The sequence below is a fragment of the Branchiostoma lanceolatum genome, chromosome 1 (assembly GCF_035083965.1).
Source record: "Branchiostoma lanceolatum isolate klBraLanc5 chromosome 1, klBraLanc5.hap2, whole genome shotgun sequence".
Taxonomy (NCBI): Eukaryota; Metazoa; Chordata; class Leptocardii; order Amphioxiformes; family Branchiostomatidae; genus Branchiostoma; species Branchiostoma lanceolatum.
Window position 1 is genome coordinate 23337672 of NC_089722.1, and position 17313 is coordinate 23354984.

A 17313-nucleotide genomic window follows, 5' to 3' on the forward strand; every position below is an offset into this window, starting at 1 on the left:
CCAATGATGTTCCCGTTTTGTTTCTTTTATTCTACTTCCTTCTTTAAAAGACTTCTGTTTATATTTTCGTCCAAATGGGCTGTTTCTTTTGCTCATCAGCATCAAATTGTGTTCCGTTTCGGTGGCACAGGGAACTGGCAATTTGACACCTCATTCCGAGTTCAGCCATCAACATAAACAGCTAGAACGTGACAAGACTAAATTCAGGCGACAAATTTGAATATATAAATGTTTGATGTATGTCCAAGAAAAAGGACAAATACCATCAAACCAGAAAAAAGGACATATAGATATTTGGATAAACCAGGGCTCACGGGTAATGTTTACAAGTGTGAAGTTGACTGTAATCTGCCTGTGTTGTGTTGTGTCGTGAGGTCATCGACATTGTCTTTAAAGCTCTAAGCCGTCACCGCCCATGTTGGGTGTAACCATCTCTGCCTGGCGCCGAACACAAACACATTCTGTAGTCGTTGTCACCTTTTAAGGTAGTAATCCAGTAAGACTTAAAATCCTTCCTGCCAAGGACGAAGCCTTCCGATCCGCCGTCTTTTGTAACGATTCTTTGGTTCGGCAAACGTCAGAAATAATCACGAAGATCTTGTTTGTCGTATTCAGCATGGCTATATATTTTTAAAGAAAATCACGTGATTTAACCTGGTACTGTTTTAACCTCTAAGACGCACCCATTGGCTTGTTCAACCAATCAGGTTCCATCGAAGTTGTCATTGATTCCAGGTGACTTGGCGATGATGATAGGTCAAGTGATGCGAAGGTTACTCAGAGGTTTGGAATATTCAAATGAGCCGGTTGAACTGCCTGTGAACTAGACTGTTCGTCCGGACCGCCATTTTATCGCAGTCGTATCTGAGGGTGGCATCTCCAGGTACCATGCTCGGAATAAGGATGCAGTCTTTGGACCTTTTCCACCGATGGCTCTGACCGTCTGTCACTGACTAACCTGGTGAGTACCTATCTTTCCTCGGGGCATTCGAGACCTACGTTCTTTAAGTAAGGATTGGGTAGTGTTGTTTGGGCAGTTTTGCCAAGTGATGGGTCTAAACACTTGGAGGTGTGCCCTCCTATTTTTGTTTGCCTCACAACTGGAATAGGCCCGTACAACTGTATGGTATTACGCTCAACTCAGCATGTAACATCTACATTTGTATATTTTGCGTGTCGTGAATGTGTGCCGTAAATGGCCAACACAGGTTATTCTGTAATAAATGGACGCTTGAACAATAGCGAAATGATACACTAGAGCGTGATACAGTATTTACAGAAAATGCTGGTTTGAATCATCTCAATACATCGTTAAAGATACCTAGAACGACAATTACCAGTATTTTGCAAAGTTGCAGATACCGGCAGTTCTGTGTGTATTTGAGACAAATTGCCAACCCTGTACCTGTATATAGAAATAGCTTTTATACAGATATCATCATAGCTTAGGTGATGACCCAGATTTTATCAGACAGTCACCAACCTAACAAAGGTTTCCTAACAAAGCATAGGATGCACATATCGTGTATCTATTCATTCCGTTCTTCAGCACACCTGGTTTGGTCTGTCTAGCAAACATCCTCTGATGACAAAACTTCCGTTTACATTTTTTATATAATGTCCCAATATATGTTTAAGGAATATTTCAGATAGCTATAGCAGGTTATCTAGGTTTATATTTTATTAAGTTTACATACACATTTGTTTATGAATGTTTACTAAATCAGGGTGGCGTTTACCGAGAGGAAGTGTATTTTTTTGACATGAGGTGACACTTCATATAGGGAGGGGTAAATTACATTAAAGGAGTTTGTCGGGGTTGGGTGGGATAGTATCCAGAAATACCTTATTTTGCTAACACTTCTGACGTTTTTTATTCCTTTCATTTCTTATTGATTTCAAAGTCGACTTTGTAAAAGAAGTGATAAGTTACGTCCTCATTTTCTCCGTATCTTGACGATTTGATTTGATCTATTTATCTAACATGTTGTATTCTGGTCGGTCCCTGGGCCTTGGATTAGAATCCGGACAATGGTTAGTTGTTCAGGTGGATTAAATCACAGGGTGTGCACTTATTCCCACAGGCGTGGTCACATACCTACCGTGTGGCTTCTGACCTCTGTCAGTCATAACGTGTTTACAACTTTGTGTAAGATTCAGATTTTGACAATTATCAAAGTGTCATGACTTCCTGCAATCCTCACATACATGTGATTTTTCCGTAGTGACTCATACACTCATACACATAAGTCATGACCAAATATACACAAGAATATTGTGCATCGGGAGTGAATAACACCTATCCCCTTGACTATCAGAAATAATTCGAAGGTTTCAAAACATCGGTCCATGTTTATTAGAAATGATTCGAAGGTTTCAAAACATCGATTGCATGACGATCTGTTTGTAATTGTTTAGATTGCAGTCTGTCTAGCTTGAAGTTGTTTCAGTAGGATCTTTACTAGACATAGCTTTTCACGGTGATTCTATTCGGAAATCTTTGACATGACAAGAGGGTTATTTTTGCCCCCTATCGTGTTATCAATGGAGGCGTAAAATTGTCACCAAGCTATCTCTTGTGTAGAATGCAATCTAAAGCCGGAGGCTTAGTGCTTTGTACAAACCTACATTCCTGACAGCATTACAACAATGGGACAGGCTATGCTTTGAGTATGTCTGAAGTAGAAGTAGTACGCTATCGTTTTATTTTGGTTCATTTCGCCATGGCTGACAATGACTCATCGGCAAAAGATACGCCATATTGAATGCCACTTTGTCATGGGTAGGACTGTGTTATCATGCTCTACTGCATTCGCTCAGTATTCGTAACGCAGAGTCAACGTTAAAGTATCTGGTCTTTCAGTTGGACTGTTTGTTTGCGGGTACGAGTTACTTCAACACAATTGAGTGTGGTATCGTCTCTCTCGTCTCTCTCTATGTGCGTGTGTGTGTGTGTCAGTGCGTGCGTGCGTGCGTGTGTATGCGTGTGTGTGTCAGTGAGTGCGTGCGTGTGTGTGTGCGTGCGCGCGTGTGTGTGCGTATGTTTGCGTGTTTTTCTGTAATGCAGTGTCTGTATGTTCTACCAGAGGTCGCTTAAGTAGGGGCTGAATTCTGACACACCTGATTGCCTTCCTTTCTTTTATACTCGAAATATGTAGGCACAATCATGACGTGTGTGGGTTTTGTACAACCGTAATTGTGTGTGAAATATATTTTGTTGTGTTCAGTGAAACAGTATGGCAATCTTGGTATAAAGTCACCCCAATCAGGTCACTGACTTATGTTTTTCCGTGTTCCACACAATAGACTTAAACAGAAGAAATCAAGATGTGGCAGGACAATGACGATCTTCTTATAGAACAACACGTAAGTCAAATTTTACTTCAAACTATTTCTAACATGTTTAAATTAATGATATTATTATTTAAGTTATTGTTGCGTCTGTGCTTGAATATCAAATTGAAGTCCATCAGAACTGAAAACTTTTAAAGCCTTCATGATAAATGCGTCAGTTTCAGGGCAAACATAAGTTATTCACCTGGTAATATTCCGTTTACATCTTCACAGCAAACCGAGGATGGGGTTCAGTCCAAGGTTCAAGGCTGGATGAATGAGGACAGTCCACTGATCGACTTTGGGGAGAAACCATTGGTCGACTTCGGCAACGAACCAATGGCCGACTTCGGCCAAAGACCATCGGTACCGACCGGTTTCGACCAAAATCCGCTGCGCGCTTTCGACCAAAACCCAACGACGGACTTAGGAGACAGACCACTGGCCGACTTCGGCCAAAGAACACAGACCGACTTCAGCCTGAGATCACAGACCGACTTCAGTCAAAGATCACAGACCGACTTCGGCCAAGAATCACAGACCGACTTCAGCCTGAGATCACAGACCGACTTTAGTCAAAGATCACAGACCGACTTCAGTCAAAGATCACAGACCGACTTCAGTCAAAGATCACAGACCGACTTCAGCCAAAGATCACAGACCGACTTCAGCCAAAGATCACAGACTGACTTCAGCCAGAAATCACAGACCGACTTCAGCCTGAGATCACAGACTGACTTCAGCCAACGATCACAGACCGATTTAGACCAAAGGGCGCTGACCGACTACGGCCAAAGATCACAGACCGACTTCAGCCTGAGATCACAGACCGACTTAAGCCTGAGATCACAGACCGACTTCAGCCAAACATCACAGACCCACTTCAGCCTGAGATCAAAGACCGACTTCAGCCAAACATCACAGACCCACTTCGGCCAAAGATCCCTGGCCGATGTCGGCCAAAGATCACAGACCGACTTCGGCCAAAGATCCCTGGCCGATGTCGGCCAAAGATCACAGACCGACTTTGGCGACAGATCCCTGACCGATGTCGGCCAAAGATCACAGACCGACTTTGGCGACAGATCCCTGACCGATGTCGGCCAAAGATCACAGACCGACTTTGGCGACAGATCCCTGACCAATGTCGGCCAAAGATCACAGACCGACTTTGGCGACAGATCCCTGACCGATGTCGGCCAAAGATCACAGACCGACTTTGGCGACAGATCCCTTACCAACTTCGGCGATGGATCACTGACCAATGGATGCAGCCGCTACACCGAAGACGGCAAAAAGATCGTCCATGAGGAAGAATGGTTCTACAAAGATGGCCGATGGGTGAGTAGCGTTGCGTTGAACCGTCTGACAATAACATTTCTCTACCAACAAGAAGGAATACTTATTAGAGACTCAGATGATAGAAGTGTGTTTGACATACATTTTGCTTACATGTACAAAACTGATCAGTTAAAAAGTTACCATAGAAGGGAACTAACCATTGGATGTATGATATCAGATATAATTCAGTCATATATCAAACTAACCTCAGATATAGATATGCACATAAGGGGTGACCATGGGAATAACCACTGAAAAGGCATTTATCATGATTTTGTAGTTTGACTTCATTGACCAATTAGGCTGATGCCAGAGTTGGAAAATGATTATCCCTGCCTGGGGTCTCATTTGAATCTTGCGTTGACTATCATACTTTTAACTGCAGCTAAGGCTCTGGATATACGAAGACGAGATCATCGAAGTGGAGGATATCAGAGCAAGTTTAGAGGTGGCAGCGTATGCCAGGTCACGCAGTGCGATGAGAGAGGTTGTGAAAGAAGAAGTGGTTAAAGAGGAAAAAGTCGAGGTAATCATTTCACATGTTCTATGTTTGCATTTGAATATAATAGCTTTCTTTTTGAACACGAGGGAAGAATATCTAAAAAAGCTATTTTCAATCCGAATGTATTTTCATTGCACACATCTTTGATATTTGTATAAAGGTAAGATTTCAAACAGATAAATAGATGCCTACTTGATTAGAAGGTGATTGGAACTACAGGTTATGTGTGTGTACCCAACAGGAGCAGATCAAAGGCCCGGGCATGAGGATCACCATCAGAGGACCGTTCAAGGTCAGACAGAGAATTCCTCCGACTATCAAGTGGAAGAAGAAAGTGCAGGAGGTATGGAATGTGTTTGTTTCTGTGACATAATGGTGAGATAAGATTAAGAATACACCAGTGACTCAAGACTGCAGGGCTGGTCAATGATGTAATGCAATATGGCGCTTAACAATCAACATTTATTATCATACTGTCCTGATTCTTCTACAGTTGTAATTCTTATACATTGCGTTTTGCCTTCAAGACGTGTATTGCTTTAACTTGGAAACCTACAAAAATATCAGATTGTTGACCTGCTTGTCCCCTGACTGATGTAAGTTGCGGGGGCGCCTCGCTCATAATGTCAAGGTATAAATAATGTATAACAGCTGTGACTTAAGTACAATGGTAATTCCCTCTTGAGTTGTAATGTCACAATGTCTTGAAGCTTGGCGAAGGAGCGTTCTGTTTGACACCATCTATCCCTGTAGGTTAAGAAAATATCACGGGTGTTGGAAGCAATGGAGGAGACAGATTCAGGCGTTGAGACCACACCGACACACGAGGTCAGGAAACTCAAGCAAATCATTTATGGCGTTGGGGAGGAATACATGGGTGTACGGCCGGAGGTCCCAGGGGTACGCATGTACCAAGCAACACTAGTGTCATCCGGTATTGACGAAATGCACATGGCAAAGATAGAGACGGTAACAACAGAAGATCCGTCCTTCCTTCAAGGTATTCTGAGGAGCGACTACATGCCAATGGAGGAAACTAAAGATCTGGACGAAAACATAGACTATCATCGCGAATTTGGCGAGTACGTAGAAATTGAACGTAACCGAGCAGAGCAGTCAGTCTCGAGAAGCGAGGATCCGACTTACAACAGAGCTGCAGAAGAAGAGTTGAGAACATCGCTAGAGGGGGTAAGTGATGTAATCCCTGGCCTCGTCTACACAAAGCCATGCTACGAATCAATGAGACAGGATAGGTTAGACGCAAATGCAAGACAAGTGCTAAGCGAAAGTCCAGTGTACCTGGAGGCAATGCAGATGGAAGCAGTGGTTCCGGTAGAAAGTACACGAGAAGACTTCGACATTCCAAGCACAGATTACACCACAGTGGTATACGACGTCGTAACACAACAGCGGTTTCAGACGAAGGAGAAGTTCATGACAAGTCAGGACGCAGAGTACCACAAGGGAGTTGAAGGCAGCATCTTTCTGTCATCAGAAGAGATCAAGACATCAGGAAACCTGGAGAGCTTTGAGTACCAGAACTTAGTTCCCAAGAACGTTGACGTCACAGTCAACAAGGCTGCAAAAGTGACAGTTAGAAGTCTGGACCCAACATACCATAAAGCTGATGTTGGAGAAATCAAGCAATCCTTCAATGAGCGGACGGACTTAATCCCAAGTCTTGCATATGAGATGTCTTCCCACGAAACGCTGTTAGTGGAACAAAATAAAGCGTCCTCGGGGATTGTCACGAGCGAAACTCCACAGTTCCTAGAAGTAGTCGAGATGGAAACAGTGACTCCCGTAGAAAGTGCTCAAGAAGATAGGAACATCCCCGACGTCAGGTACTCCACGTTAGAGTACAACGTGGTAACCCAGCAGCGTTTTCAGACGAAGGAGAAACTCACCACGAGCCAGGATCCAACCTACCACAAGGCAGTTGAAGCGAAGACGTTCGTATCGCCAGAGGAGATCAATGACAAACTGGAGAGCTTCGAATATCTCAACTTAAAGTCTAAGAACTTAGACGGCCTTAACGACAGGGCCGTGGGAACGACTGTCAGGAGTCTTGAGCCGACATACCATAAACCTAAGATGGAAGAGGTTAAGGAATCACTCCAGGAAGTAAAGGAAAGGGTCCCAAGCATAGAGTATGAGACACCTTCTTATAAAGAACTAGATGTGAAAGTAAGTAAAGCTTTCACGACAATGGTGACGACTGTAGCTCCACGATATTTGGAGGCAGTGGAAGGAATGGCCATCCAACCGATAGTGGAGGCTGGGGCAGCTATGAAGTGGTCGGTAATTGTTTATGTTGAGCCACAGTATTCTGTTGTCGCATCAGACCAGTATAAGGCACACCAGACATTCACCAAGGCCCAAGATCCGACGTTTCACAAAGGGATTGAGAGGAGCTCTTTTGCTGCAGCTGAGGATGTTGAAGAATTCTTTGAAACATTCGAGTACCACAATCTGAATTCCGAATACTTAGATGTACCGAAGAACAGGGCAACAGAAACAAGATTAAAGAGTGAAGACCCAAGTTTTGAAAAAGCTGAAGAGAAAACAGCCAAGATGACTCTCGATGAGCTAGAAGGGGTTGTCCCTCGTATTGTTTATGAGAGACCTTGCTACATAAGTACGAAAAAAGAAGTCCACGAGGCTTTCATTGGTCGAATTCCCAGCGAATCTCCATGCTTTTACAAAGCAGATGAAGGAGAGGTTAAGTTACGGTTGGTTTCTGAATCAAACGTTTCTGGGCTTTCGCCCATTACATGGCACCAGGCAGCGGAAACAAAAACAGATCAACAGGTTTTCAAGACAAAGTCTTCCATGGTCAGCACACAGATAGAATATTACAAAGGGAATGTGGAGAAAGCATATCTTACGTTGGAGGAAGTCAAGCCGAACATTAAAAAACTTGACTATTTGAAAGCAGCGACAGAACTCACCAAGAAGCTCGACACAACAAGGGTCCATGCCTCTAAAGAAAGGAGTGAAAACCCGCGATACCTTCAGGTAACAGAAGGCAGAGTAGACCTTAAAATCGTTCCAGAGAAAATCTCACAACTTACTCCCATCAAATGGCACAAAGCGGCACAAGAAACAGCCGACCAATCCAGTTTCCGAGCAAAATCAGACAAAGTCAAGACTGAAATAGAGTATCACAAGGTGAAGGAAACAGGAATAAAGCTTGACGTGGAGGAGACAGACGACAATGTACAGCAAATAAGGTACTCGAAGGCTGCAGTGGAACTAATAAATCAATTATCACTATCACAGGCCTTGTCATTTAAGGAAAGGAGTCAGCTTCCAAAGTTTTTGGAGGCAAATGAGAGCAAGCTGGAGCTACAGCTGTTACCAAAGACGAGTCTAAAGAAAATGGTTCCATTGGAGTTCCAAAAACTACAAGCAGCAGACATACAAAAGACACCCTTCCATATGGTGAAGAAAGACTCTGTGTCCGTTGGCGTTCCAATACATCGGGTCACGGAAAAAAAGGTTGAAGATATTTCAGAGAAGATAAGTGGTAAGATCAAAAGTCTGGAGTACGAGCATGCAAACAACGAAGGAGTCAAGCAGGAGGTTCTGAAGCACCACACAGACACGACACTTGCCTCTGCTGCTACGTATCTTCACGCCGAAGATGGCACGGCAACACTCCAGGTGGATACGGTTGAGTCTGAAATAGCTGCAGTAGGTTATGAGCAGGCTCAGGCCATAAGCATCCCCTTAGTTCCCGAACACATGGTAAAGGAAGAGTCAGTGTCTGTTGGTGTTCCAATACATCGTGTCACAGAAAACAAGGCTGAAAATATGTCAGAGCAAATCAGTGGTACCATCGAAAGTCTGGAGTACGAACATGCAAGCTATGAAGAACTGATGGATGAAGTACAAAAACACGACACCAGTACGGCATTTTCCTCTGACGCGAAGTACCATCAAGCGAAATCAGACACAACAACACTCGATGAGGAAAGTGTTGATTCTGCATTACCTGCCTTCACATACGAGCACCTAGAAATAACAAGTATCCCAATTATCCCCAACCACATGGTGAAAGAGGAGGCAGTGTTTGCCAATGTGCCCATACATCGTGCTACAGAAGCCGACTTTAAAATCGAGTCAGAGGAAGTCGGTACAGTCAAGGTACAGGAATATGAAAAAGCAAACAAGGAGGAGGCAAAGCAAGAGATTTTGGAGCACCAGACAAATTTGTCGTCCTCCTCTGATGCAGAGTACCTTCACGCCGAGTTGGATCTGACCACATTTGAGGAAGAGAAAGTTGGCCCTGCCATCGACCCGTATGAGTTTGACGCCTGCACCGTGTCTACCGTAGCCGTGCAGCAGTTCATGGCAAACACAGAGGAGACCCAAGCCGCTGCACCAACATTCCTCCACGCTGTGCAAAATGAGACGCTGGCACCTCCCGAGCAGACAAGGAAGGGAGAACCCCCCATTCCATGGGACAAGGTAGATGTCAATCAGATCAATGTGGAACTTCAAAAAACCGAGGCAACACTTTCGAAGTCATCTCATCCTCGTTACGAAGCAACTGAGAGTGGAGTGGAACTAGAAATAGGGGAAGTAAGAAACATTAAAGGTGTTGACTACGAAACTGGAGAACAGATCCCGGTAGACCAGGTGCTTTTTACACCGATATCAGAGAAGACAGAATCAGCCCAAGCAGAATATCTACATGAAGACGTAGCAAAGGAAGAAGTTCCTGAAGAAAGTACAGGAACATTTGATGGATTTACCGTGCAGGAGCCGAAGTACATGCTGATAGAACGAACTGAATGTAAGGTGGACAATGTTGCCCTCCAGAAGACAGAAAGTCCGCAGTATCACAAGGGAGAGCAGAACTCAGTGTCCACAGATGTTTTCCAGATTGATGACAAATTTCAAGCGCTTCAATATGACTCACCCGTGTTCAATGCCATCCCCGATGAATCCACTCCAAATGTGGAAGTTGGGCTACAGAAGACATCTGTCAACCTAATCACGCCAACAGAAGATAAGATCGATCTTGAGCTCGACAAGACGAACGAAGGCGTTGAACCATTTGTTGTGGAGAGAGCAACAATAGATGTGGAGCCATTACAAGAGATATCCAGTCCTTTGTACGTTTCTCAACAGGATGCAATTCTCAATCCATTACCGATCCACGAAGCACAAGAAGAAGAGGCACCAACGTGGGAGAAGGGCGAGGAAACGATGTTCGAGGAGATGAAACTGACAAAGGCCAAACCAACTGTTGCCCTTGGACAGTTATCTAAGGCAGATATAAAACAACCAAGCGTGCAGTTTGCCCCGGAGGCAGCTCCTGTCATAGCAAGTGAGGTCAGCCAAGTACAGAGATCCGTTGAACCCCCTCCGAGACGCAGGTTTCGATTAAAGGAAAAGGTACTGGACCAGCCGTTGGAGGAAACAGAGGAGATACCCGAAATAGTGCAAAATACAGTGGAGGCTAAAGAGGTGCCGAAAGAAAAACAGGAAACTGTTATCAGCAGTCAGATACGGACATTCCTCATGGACATCAAGTTTGCAAAAGAACAAGACGAAGAGCTAGAGCTAGGCGAACTCGGTGAGGTACTCACATATTTAATGAATACCGCAAATGAAGACATGACAGAATTGGTGACCTTTGGCAAGGTGGAAGTTGTAGACCAGAAGGTGGCGAAATTGGACCTTCCTAAGTTGGAGTTTCACGAGGAAGAGCAGCAATTTACCGCTCCAGACCTTGAACTTGCTCCAGTTCCCCGAGCTCTTTTCAAACAGCCAGTTGAAAATACTCTCAAAGATGTGGACACGGGTACTGTTTATGAAATCCCAGACGCCGCATATCAACGCGAGGACGGAGAAATCGTATTTCAAGACCCAGTACACACAGCAGAAGCAAATGTTGTGGACATTCACAAAGCACCAATGATATACTACGGAGACGAAAACGTCTCCAATGTTGAAACTGGAGAATTTGAAGTGTTTGCAGAGCCGTTCAAAACTTCAGCAACAATGAGTGAGGAAGAGGCGCTAGAGGTATGGAAAGCCTTGGTTCAGGAGTCCATTCTCAACATGGACACGTTGGAAGCAGAGGAGGGGAAAGTTGAGGAAGTTGGGTTGGAGATTATCTCTGACATCGCTCCGATGTCTCCGGAAGAAGCAGAGGAGTTCAAGCTGCCAGAGGAACTCTACCTTGAAGCCGAGCATCATTCTCTGCAGAGTTCTGCCCCTCTTTACCAGTCGGAAGAGGGCGTTATCGAGCTAAAAGAGCAGACTGTGACTACCATACCCCCGAAGCTGACTGGAGAAAGTGCACAGATCATTGCAGTGCCCACACAGCGATTAGAAAACGTAACGTCATCTACGACAGAGATTATGAAAGCACAACACTTTGGGGATGAAGGAGTCATAGATGCCAGAGAAGAATACATCTACATTATTCCACCTTACGAGGAAGATGGTGCAGAATTGAGTACGTTGCCTAGCCCCCAGATGAGCCAAGCTTCTGCCGTCGCCTCTCGAACCGAGCTGTCACCTGAGGAGCACAGTATATATATGAAGGAGCAATATGTCAACACCATCGCGCCGGAGTCAGCATCTGACACAGCGCACACATCCACTCTTCCTCGTCTACAGATGGACCAGGCACACATAGCGTCCTCCAGAATGGAGCGATTCCCAGAAGAACACTCTCTTGTTACCAAAGAGCACTATGTTCACACCATTCCTCCGACATCGACGGGTGACACTGCAAACGTATCTTCACTCCCACACCCGGAAATGAGCCGTGCTCAAGCGGAAGCCAACAGGATCCAGCAGCTGGCCAGGGAAGACACGGACGACTTTGATGACGACAGTGTTCACGGATTGGCATCTGATGTGTCTGACATGGCACAAGAATCGAACCTCCCTCATCTGGAAATGGATCGTGCTAGAATCGAATCCTACAGAATTCAGCAGCTGGCCAGGGAAGACACGGACGACTTTGATGACGACAGTGTTCACGGATTGGCATCTGATGAAACTGACAAGGCACGGGAATCTAACCTCCCTCATCTGGAAATGGATCGTGCTAGAATAGAATCCTACAGAATTCAGCAGCTGGCCAGGGAAGACACGGACGACTTTGATGACGACAGTGTTCACGGATTGTCATCTGATGAAACTGACAAGGCACGGGAATCCAACCTCCCTCATCTGGAAATGGACCGTGCTAGAATAGAATCCTATAGGGTTCACCAACTAGCCAGGGAAGACACAGACGACTTTGCGGAACACAGAGTTGGTTCCTTCAGATCTCACGATACTTTCAGAGCAAGAGAGTCCAATCTCCCTCTCGAAATAATGGACCGTGCTCGCGCCGACACTTACAGAGTTCATCAGCTGGCTAAAGAGGATGTCATTACTTCCAAAGAGCAACATGTCTATTTGATAAAACCATCTTCTTCTGAAAGAGCACGAGAATCTTCCTTGCCACATTTGCGATTAGACAAAGCTCGTGCAGAGTCCTATCGCATCCAACGGCTGGGGAGAGAGCAAGTTATCGGCACCAGAGAGCAGTATGTGAGAGCCATTCAACCGGCCTCATCAGCAAAGGCAAGGTCGACCACGCTTCCTTCTGAACGCTATAGGTATGTTGTTCCTGCCCCGCGAAGGCGAACCACAGCTTTGGTAAGAGTGAGGGATGTTAGATGGCAGCCTCTTGAAGTACATACTACACCGATCCGAGATCTTCACCAAGATCGCGTTATAGCTGTCCACGGGGTGCGGGCAGGCTACCCGAAGAGAATCAAAACGGATATACAAGAAACACCAGTGATGAAGACTGAAATTGTCAGTGTCATCCCACCACTTCCATCAGACGCAGCCAGAATGGGTCGTATTCCTCAAGACGTTTTGCAGCAGGTGCAAGTCCAAAGTGTGGCGAGTTACCAAGCACCTGCCGAGAGGGTCATCGGGGAAAGAGTAGAAATCACTCCAGCTATTCCTCCACTTCCACCTGGCATCTTCCAGCAGAGCAACACCCCAGTTGATGTCTTCCGAAAGACTCACGCGCAGCATGTTTACAGTCACGGAATGGGTGAAAGACGAGAAACAATCCCTGCAAGTCCGCCAGAAGCGCAATTACCTCCACTGCAACACCGGACGTCTGTGTGGCGACTTGTTCCGTCGGAAGGCCCATCCTCGGACGGACCCCTTTCTCCGGTAAATCAAAGGGCGCCCATGCAACAAGTTGTCACTTCTGATGAGTTCCACAGAGCAGATTCTTCAACCCTGCACAGTAACTGGGTACCCGCTGAAATACAGGTTGTAGGGGAGCTAGACTCTCTCATGCAACAGGGAATCATCAGGTACAACCCGCTCAGCCAAGGAGCTGAAGATGGCATAGATGCTCAAGGATACAACGGAGTCTTCATGGGCAAAGAATACAGTGGGCAAAGGCAACAAGCTTGGTCAGTCTATCGGCCTCCTAAGGTTCAGCAATCTGACAATTTCAAAGTTGGGAACATTCCTAGAGTTGGATATCCGACTAGACAGTGGCCATCAACACACTCGTTAGTCACAGACACGGCGGCAGATAGGGGCGAGGATGACTTTGACTACGACAAAATCATCAAGATGACCACCGGAGGAAAGCACGAGCTAGGGGATCATGGTGAACCAAGGTCTGGCTGGTCAACTGTGTCCGTAGAGGGCAGTGAGCTGAGTCCTATACCACCACCGGAACCTCAAATGTTTTTCAAGAGGATTCCTAGCAGCCAAGAGTCAATCTACGTAGAGCAACATCGACCGGGAATGGTACAAGAGACACATATGTCACAGCAATACCAACAGCCACGGATGGTCCGACAACAGTCAAAAGTACAACACGGACCACAAGGAAGAAGCAATAGACCGCCATTTGCCTTTGACTTCGGTCGACTGGTTCACTGGACGGTTGGTCGGCAGAACAAGATCCAGCAACTCCAACCAGAACGGGGTGCTATTTCACAGCATCTCGTTCCGTTCGACTTCAACAACACCGCAACTTGGACCGTAGCAGAGAAATCTCCTGACGGTAGAAGGACCGAGGAAAAGACTTACGTCAGTCTGGGTGTGCCAGTCCGGGTGAGAAATAACTACTTTGTCAACGATAACAACGATCGTCAACAGGCATCACAGAGTCACCATTCTGCACCACCACGGGATAACACCGTCCATCCGAGAAAGATTGCTGAAAATCTGCACTGGACGCCTGCTGATGGTGGAGACCGACATTCATCACTCAATTCTTACCAAGGTACTTTTCGTTTTGTTTTTGGGTATTTGTGCACATTCCGCAGCCCTATACATCTCGACTTTGTTAACTCTTTGTGAAGCTTTTCATAGATATTGTCTGTCTTCATCCTCTCAGCTCAAACATATTACGGTTATCCTTTATTTATTCATTCATTCATTCCGCTATTTTCAGCACATGAAAGTCAGCGGCGTGAATCTCAAGCATACGCACCTCCTCCGCCTGTGTACCCGGGCCCTCCATCCCCGGGTATCGATGCTTCAGCCCGAGGGAGGCGGTCATCTCAACGTGACTCTGAGGATCCTTTTTCGATAGGTTAGTTTATATATCAAACACAAGTTCATTACAACACCGGCATGTCCCCATCAGTTCTGCTACATATGAATAGGGCTTACTGGCTTTCCTAAGGATGGATTTCTAAGAATTTTCCGACGAATTAGAGGGAATCCACGAGTTAGCACGTCAATCAATCAATCAATCAATCAATCAATCAATCAATCAATCAATCAATCAGTCAGTCAGTCAGTCAGTCAGTCAGTCGAGTAGATGTCTGCACGGGGCGAGTTGCAAACAGTGTGGACTTATATAAAAGAAGTGAGAACTTGCGTTTATTTAGCATAGTATAGTAAGCTTTTAAGCTTTTCAATTATGACTTTCACTCAGGGCTTTGAAATTTCCCACTATTGTCATTGCACGGTCACAATCGGAAAAAAAAAGGAGCCCCGCCGGGTAGTTTATTGCACTTTCGGGCGGCTACCGGGCTATTTTGGGTCACGGTCGTGTCCCGGGACGTTTTAACTCGGAGTTAAAATCGACATTTAGACAAATAGACGCCTTAAGCTAATCGTGAGAACACCGAGAGCCCCCCCCCCCCCTTATTCGGCAATTCACCACCGGGAACCTACGTTCACCGGTGCAAATGTGACCGGAGCATAACACTACACGATGCCGTTTGCAGGGTACCTTGAAAGACGCAGGCGCTCCAGCCAGGCCAGCTCCATCAGTGACCGCTGGCTGAACCGGAATGGCCAAGGCGACTCGGACGACGACAACGCGTCTCTGCATTCATGGTCCAGTTACGATAGTTCACAGGTAGGTGGGAATAGTTAACATCACTCTACAGAAAAACAGACAGACGAAAACAGAAGCAATATATTCCTAATGAAAGCAACGGACCCACTAATTATAGAGATGGGGGGGGGGGGGGTGGGTCGTCATGGAAGCCAGAGGTAGAGAAGTCATCAACCTGTAGGAAATGTACTTACAAACAGTTATATGCTAATAAAAAAGATTGTCTCCCTCCAACACGTAAAAAGCAAACATTCTCCCATGGGAAGTTTTTCTATACTTTTCATGGCAAGGTTACAAATGCTGTGCATCATAATCAAGGATTGATTTTAACGGATAGTTCTGTCTTGTTGCTTTGTGCCATTCAGGTGAGAAAACTGGACCCAGGTCGACTGAAAATGTTCGAGAAGTACAAAGCCAAGAAGAGAGCAAAGCGAGCGCTAGAAAATGGACATATCTGAGTGATCAAGACTCTAAAGGCAGCTGTTACCTTTGTACAGTACAGTACACAAGGCAGTCGGTGGGAGGGACATTTTAACGTAGTTTGCTTGAGTTCATCTGCCTTATAATTGTTGTAATGGAATTGCAGATGACATAGGATCGATTCAATGTACATACATTATGATCATAGCCCGTGTTATACGTTCATCATTGGTGTAAGGGGATTCAGTGTAGAATAATCATGGATTTGGTTGACAAACATGTTGAAGAAACAGCAAAATACCAAATGAGTCAAATGTACAATGTTTATTTACGTTACTTTGCTTTTAGTTTATAATCAATTGTATAATGTCTGTATAATCTTAATTGTCCAGTAGGCCAACATACGCCTAGTTATTCCACATCCTAAAGGAACACTGGGCAGTTAGAGCCAGCAAGGGTGAGGGGATTTATGAAACGGAAGAAGGAATATAGATTTAAGGAGACAAATAATTTCATCGAGTCTGAGAAAGTGTAGAAATAAACTTAGCTTTGCGATGTGTATGTTATATATCAAAGTAAGCGATTGCGAGCTGCTCTAGTTTTCTATACCAAGCTGTTGAAATCAAAAAAAGAACGCCTTCAGTTTAGCATGTTTGTCTTTTTGCAAATTTGCATAGTTGGCCAAAAATATAGTAATATCTAGAAACCTGGATGCAATGCTTTGGGGAATATTGTACGGAAAGTATTGCAACGCACGTTTTATCAATAAAGTGTTGATGAATATATGTTTCAGTGTCTTAAGCAAATTCACTGGGCGTCCCGTGCTTCATTACATCGTCAAACATTTGGAAAGTGATCAAATATCATAGGCCCAGATTTTGAAATCGTTAAAGCTATTCATTGATAATTTCGACACATAAAAGTGCATAGAATAGTCTTATCAATCTCCTGTGTATGCAAGTCCACGAGTTATACAAAAACACAGTATATATATGTCGTAATAACTTACGAGCCGACATACGCACAGTCCTAGTGATAGACAGAGCAAACAATTCAATGATGAAAGTGCTGAATAGACCAGGGGTACGTCAATATTCTTTACGTAAAACACACCGTGATAGATATAGACGATACATCAAACGAACAACATTGTTCTAGCGACAAATGTGGGACATAGACATGGTAAGTGCGAATTGAGACGACAACATTCCAGCACAGAAACTACATGACCATGTGCCATCCAACCCCTCCTAAGGAGTTACATTGAACATTGAACAGACTGAAAACACCAGAGAAAATAATATTCAAAAAGCATCTTTAGTTACTTCAATCGCTTGACCTTTTTTATTTCGACATAAAGAACTTT

At 44.8% G+C, this 17313-nt stretch overlaps 1 protein-coding gene across 1 annotated transcript; it reads left to right on the plus strand.

Annotated features, from left to right (window-relative positions):
* The first annotated feature begins 823 nt into the window (after positions 1–823).
* Positions 824–16732, plus strand: LOC136442506 (titin-like). Its single transcript, XM_066439406.1, has 9 exons — positions 824–961; positions 3307–3366; positions 3568–4674; positions 5060–5200; positions 5418–5519; positions 5930–14459; positions 14631–14771; positions 15415–15548; positions 15893–16732. Exons 2-9 carry the CDS (start codon positions 3328–3330, stop codon positions 15983–15985), a joined length of 10287 nt encoding a protein of 3428 aa, XP_066295503.1. The 5' UTR covers positions 824–961; positions 3307–3327; the 3' UTR covers positions 15986–16732.
* The last annotated feature ends 581 nt before the right edge of the window (positions 16733–17313 follow it).

What these genes read in the sequence shown, in the direction of transcription:
- LOC136442506 (XM_066439406.1), top strand. Translation starts at nt 3,328, where the DNA reads ATGTGGCAGGACAATGACGATCTTCTTATAGAACAACAC. An exon ending in TTAAAGAGGAAAAAGTCGAG is followed by an intron (nt 5,201 to 5,417) that starts GTAATCATTTCA and finishes TGTACCCAACAG; the next exon opens with GAGCAGATCAAAGGCCCGGG. An exon ending in GGAAGAAGAAAGTGCAGGAG is followed by an intron (nt 5,520 to 5,929) that starts GTATGGAATGTG and finishes CTATCCCTGTAG; the next exon opens with GTTAAGAAAATATCACGGGT.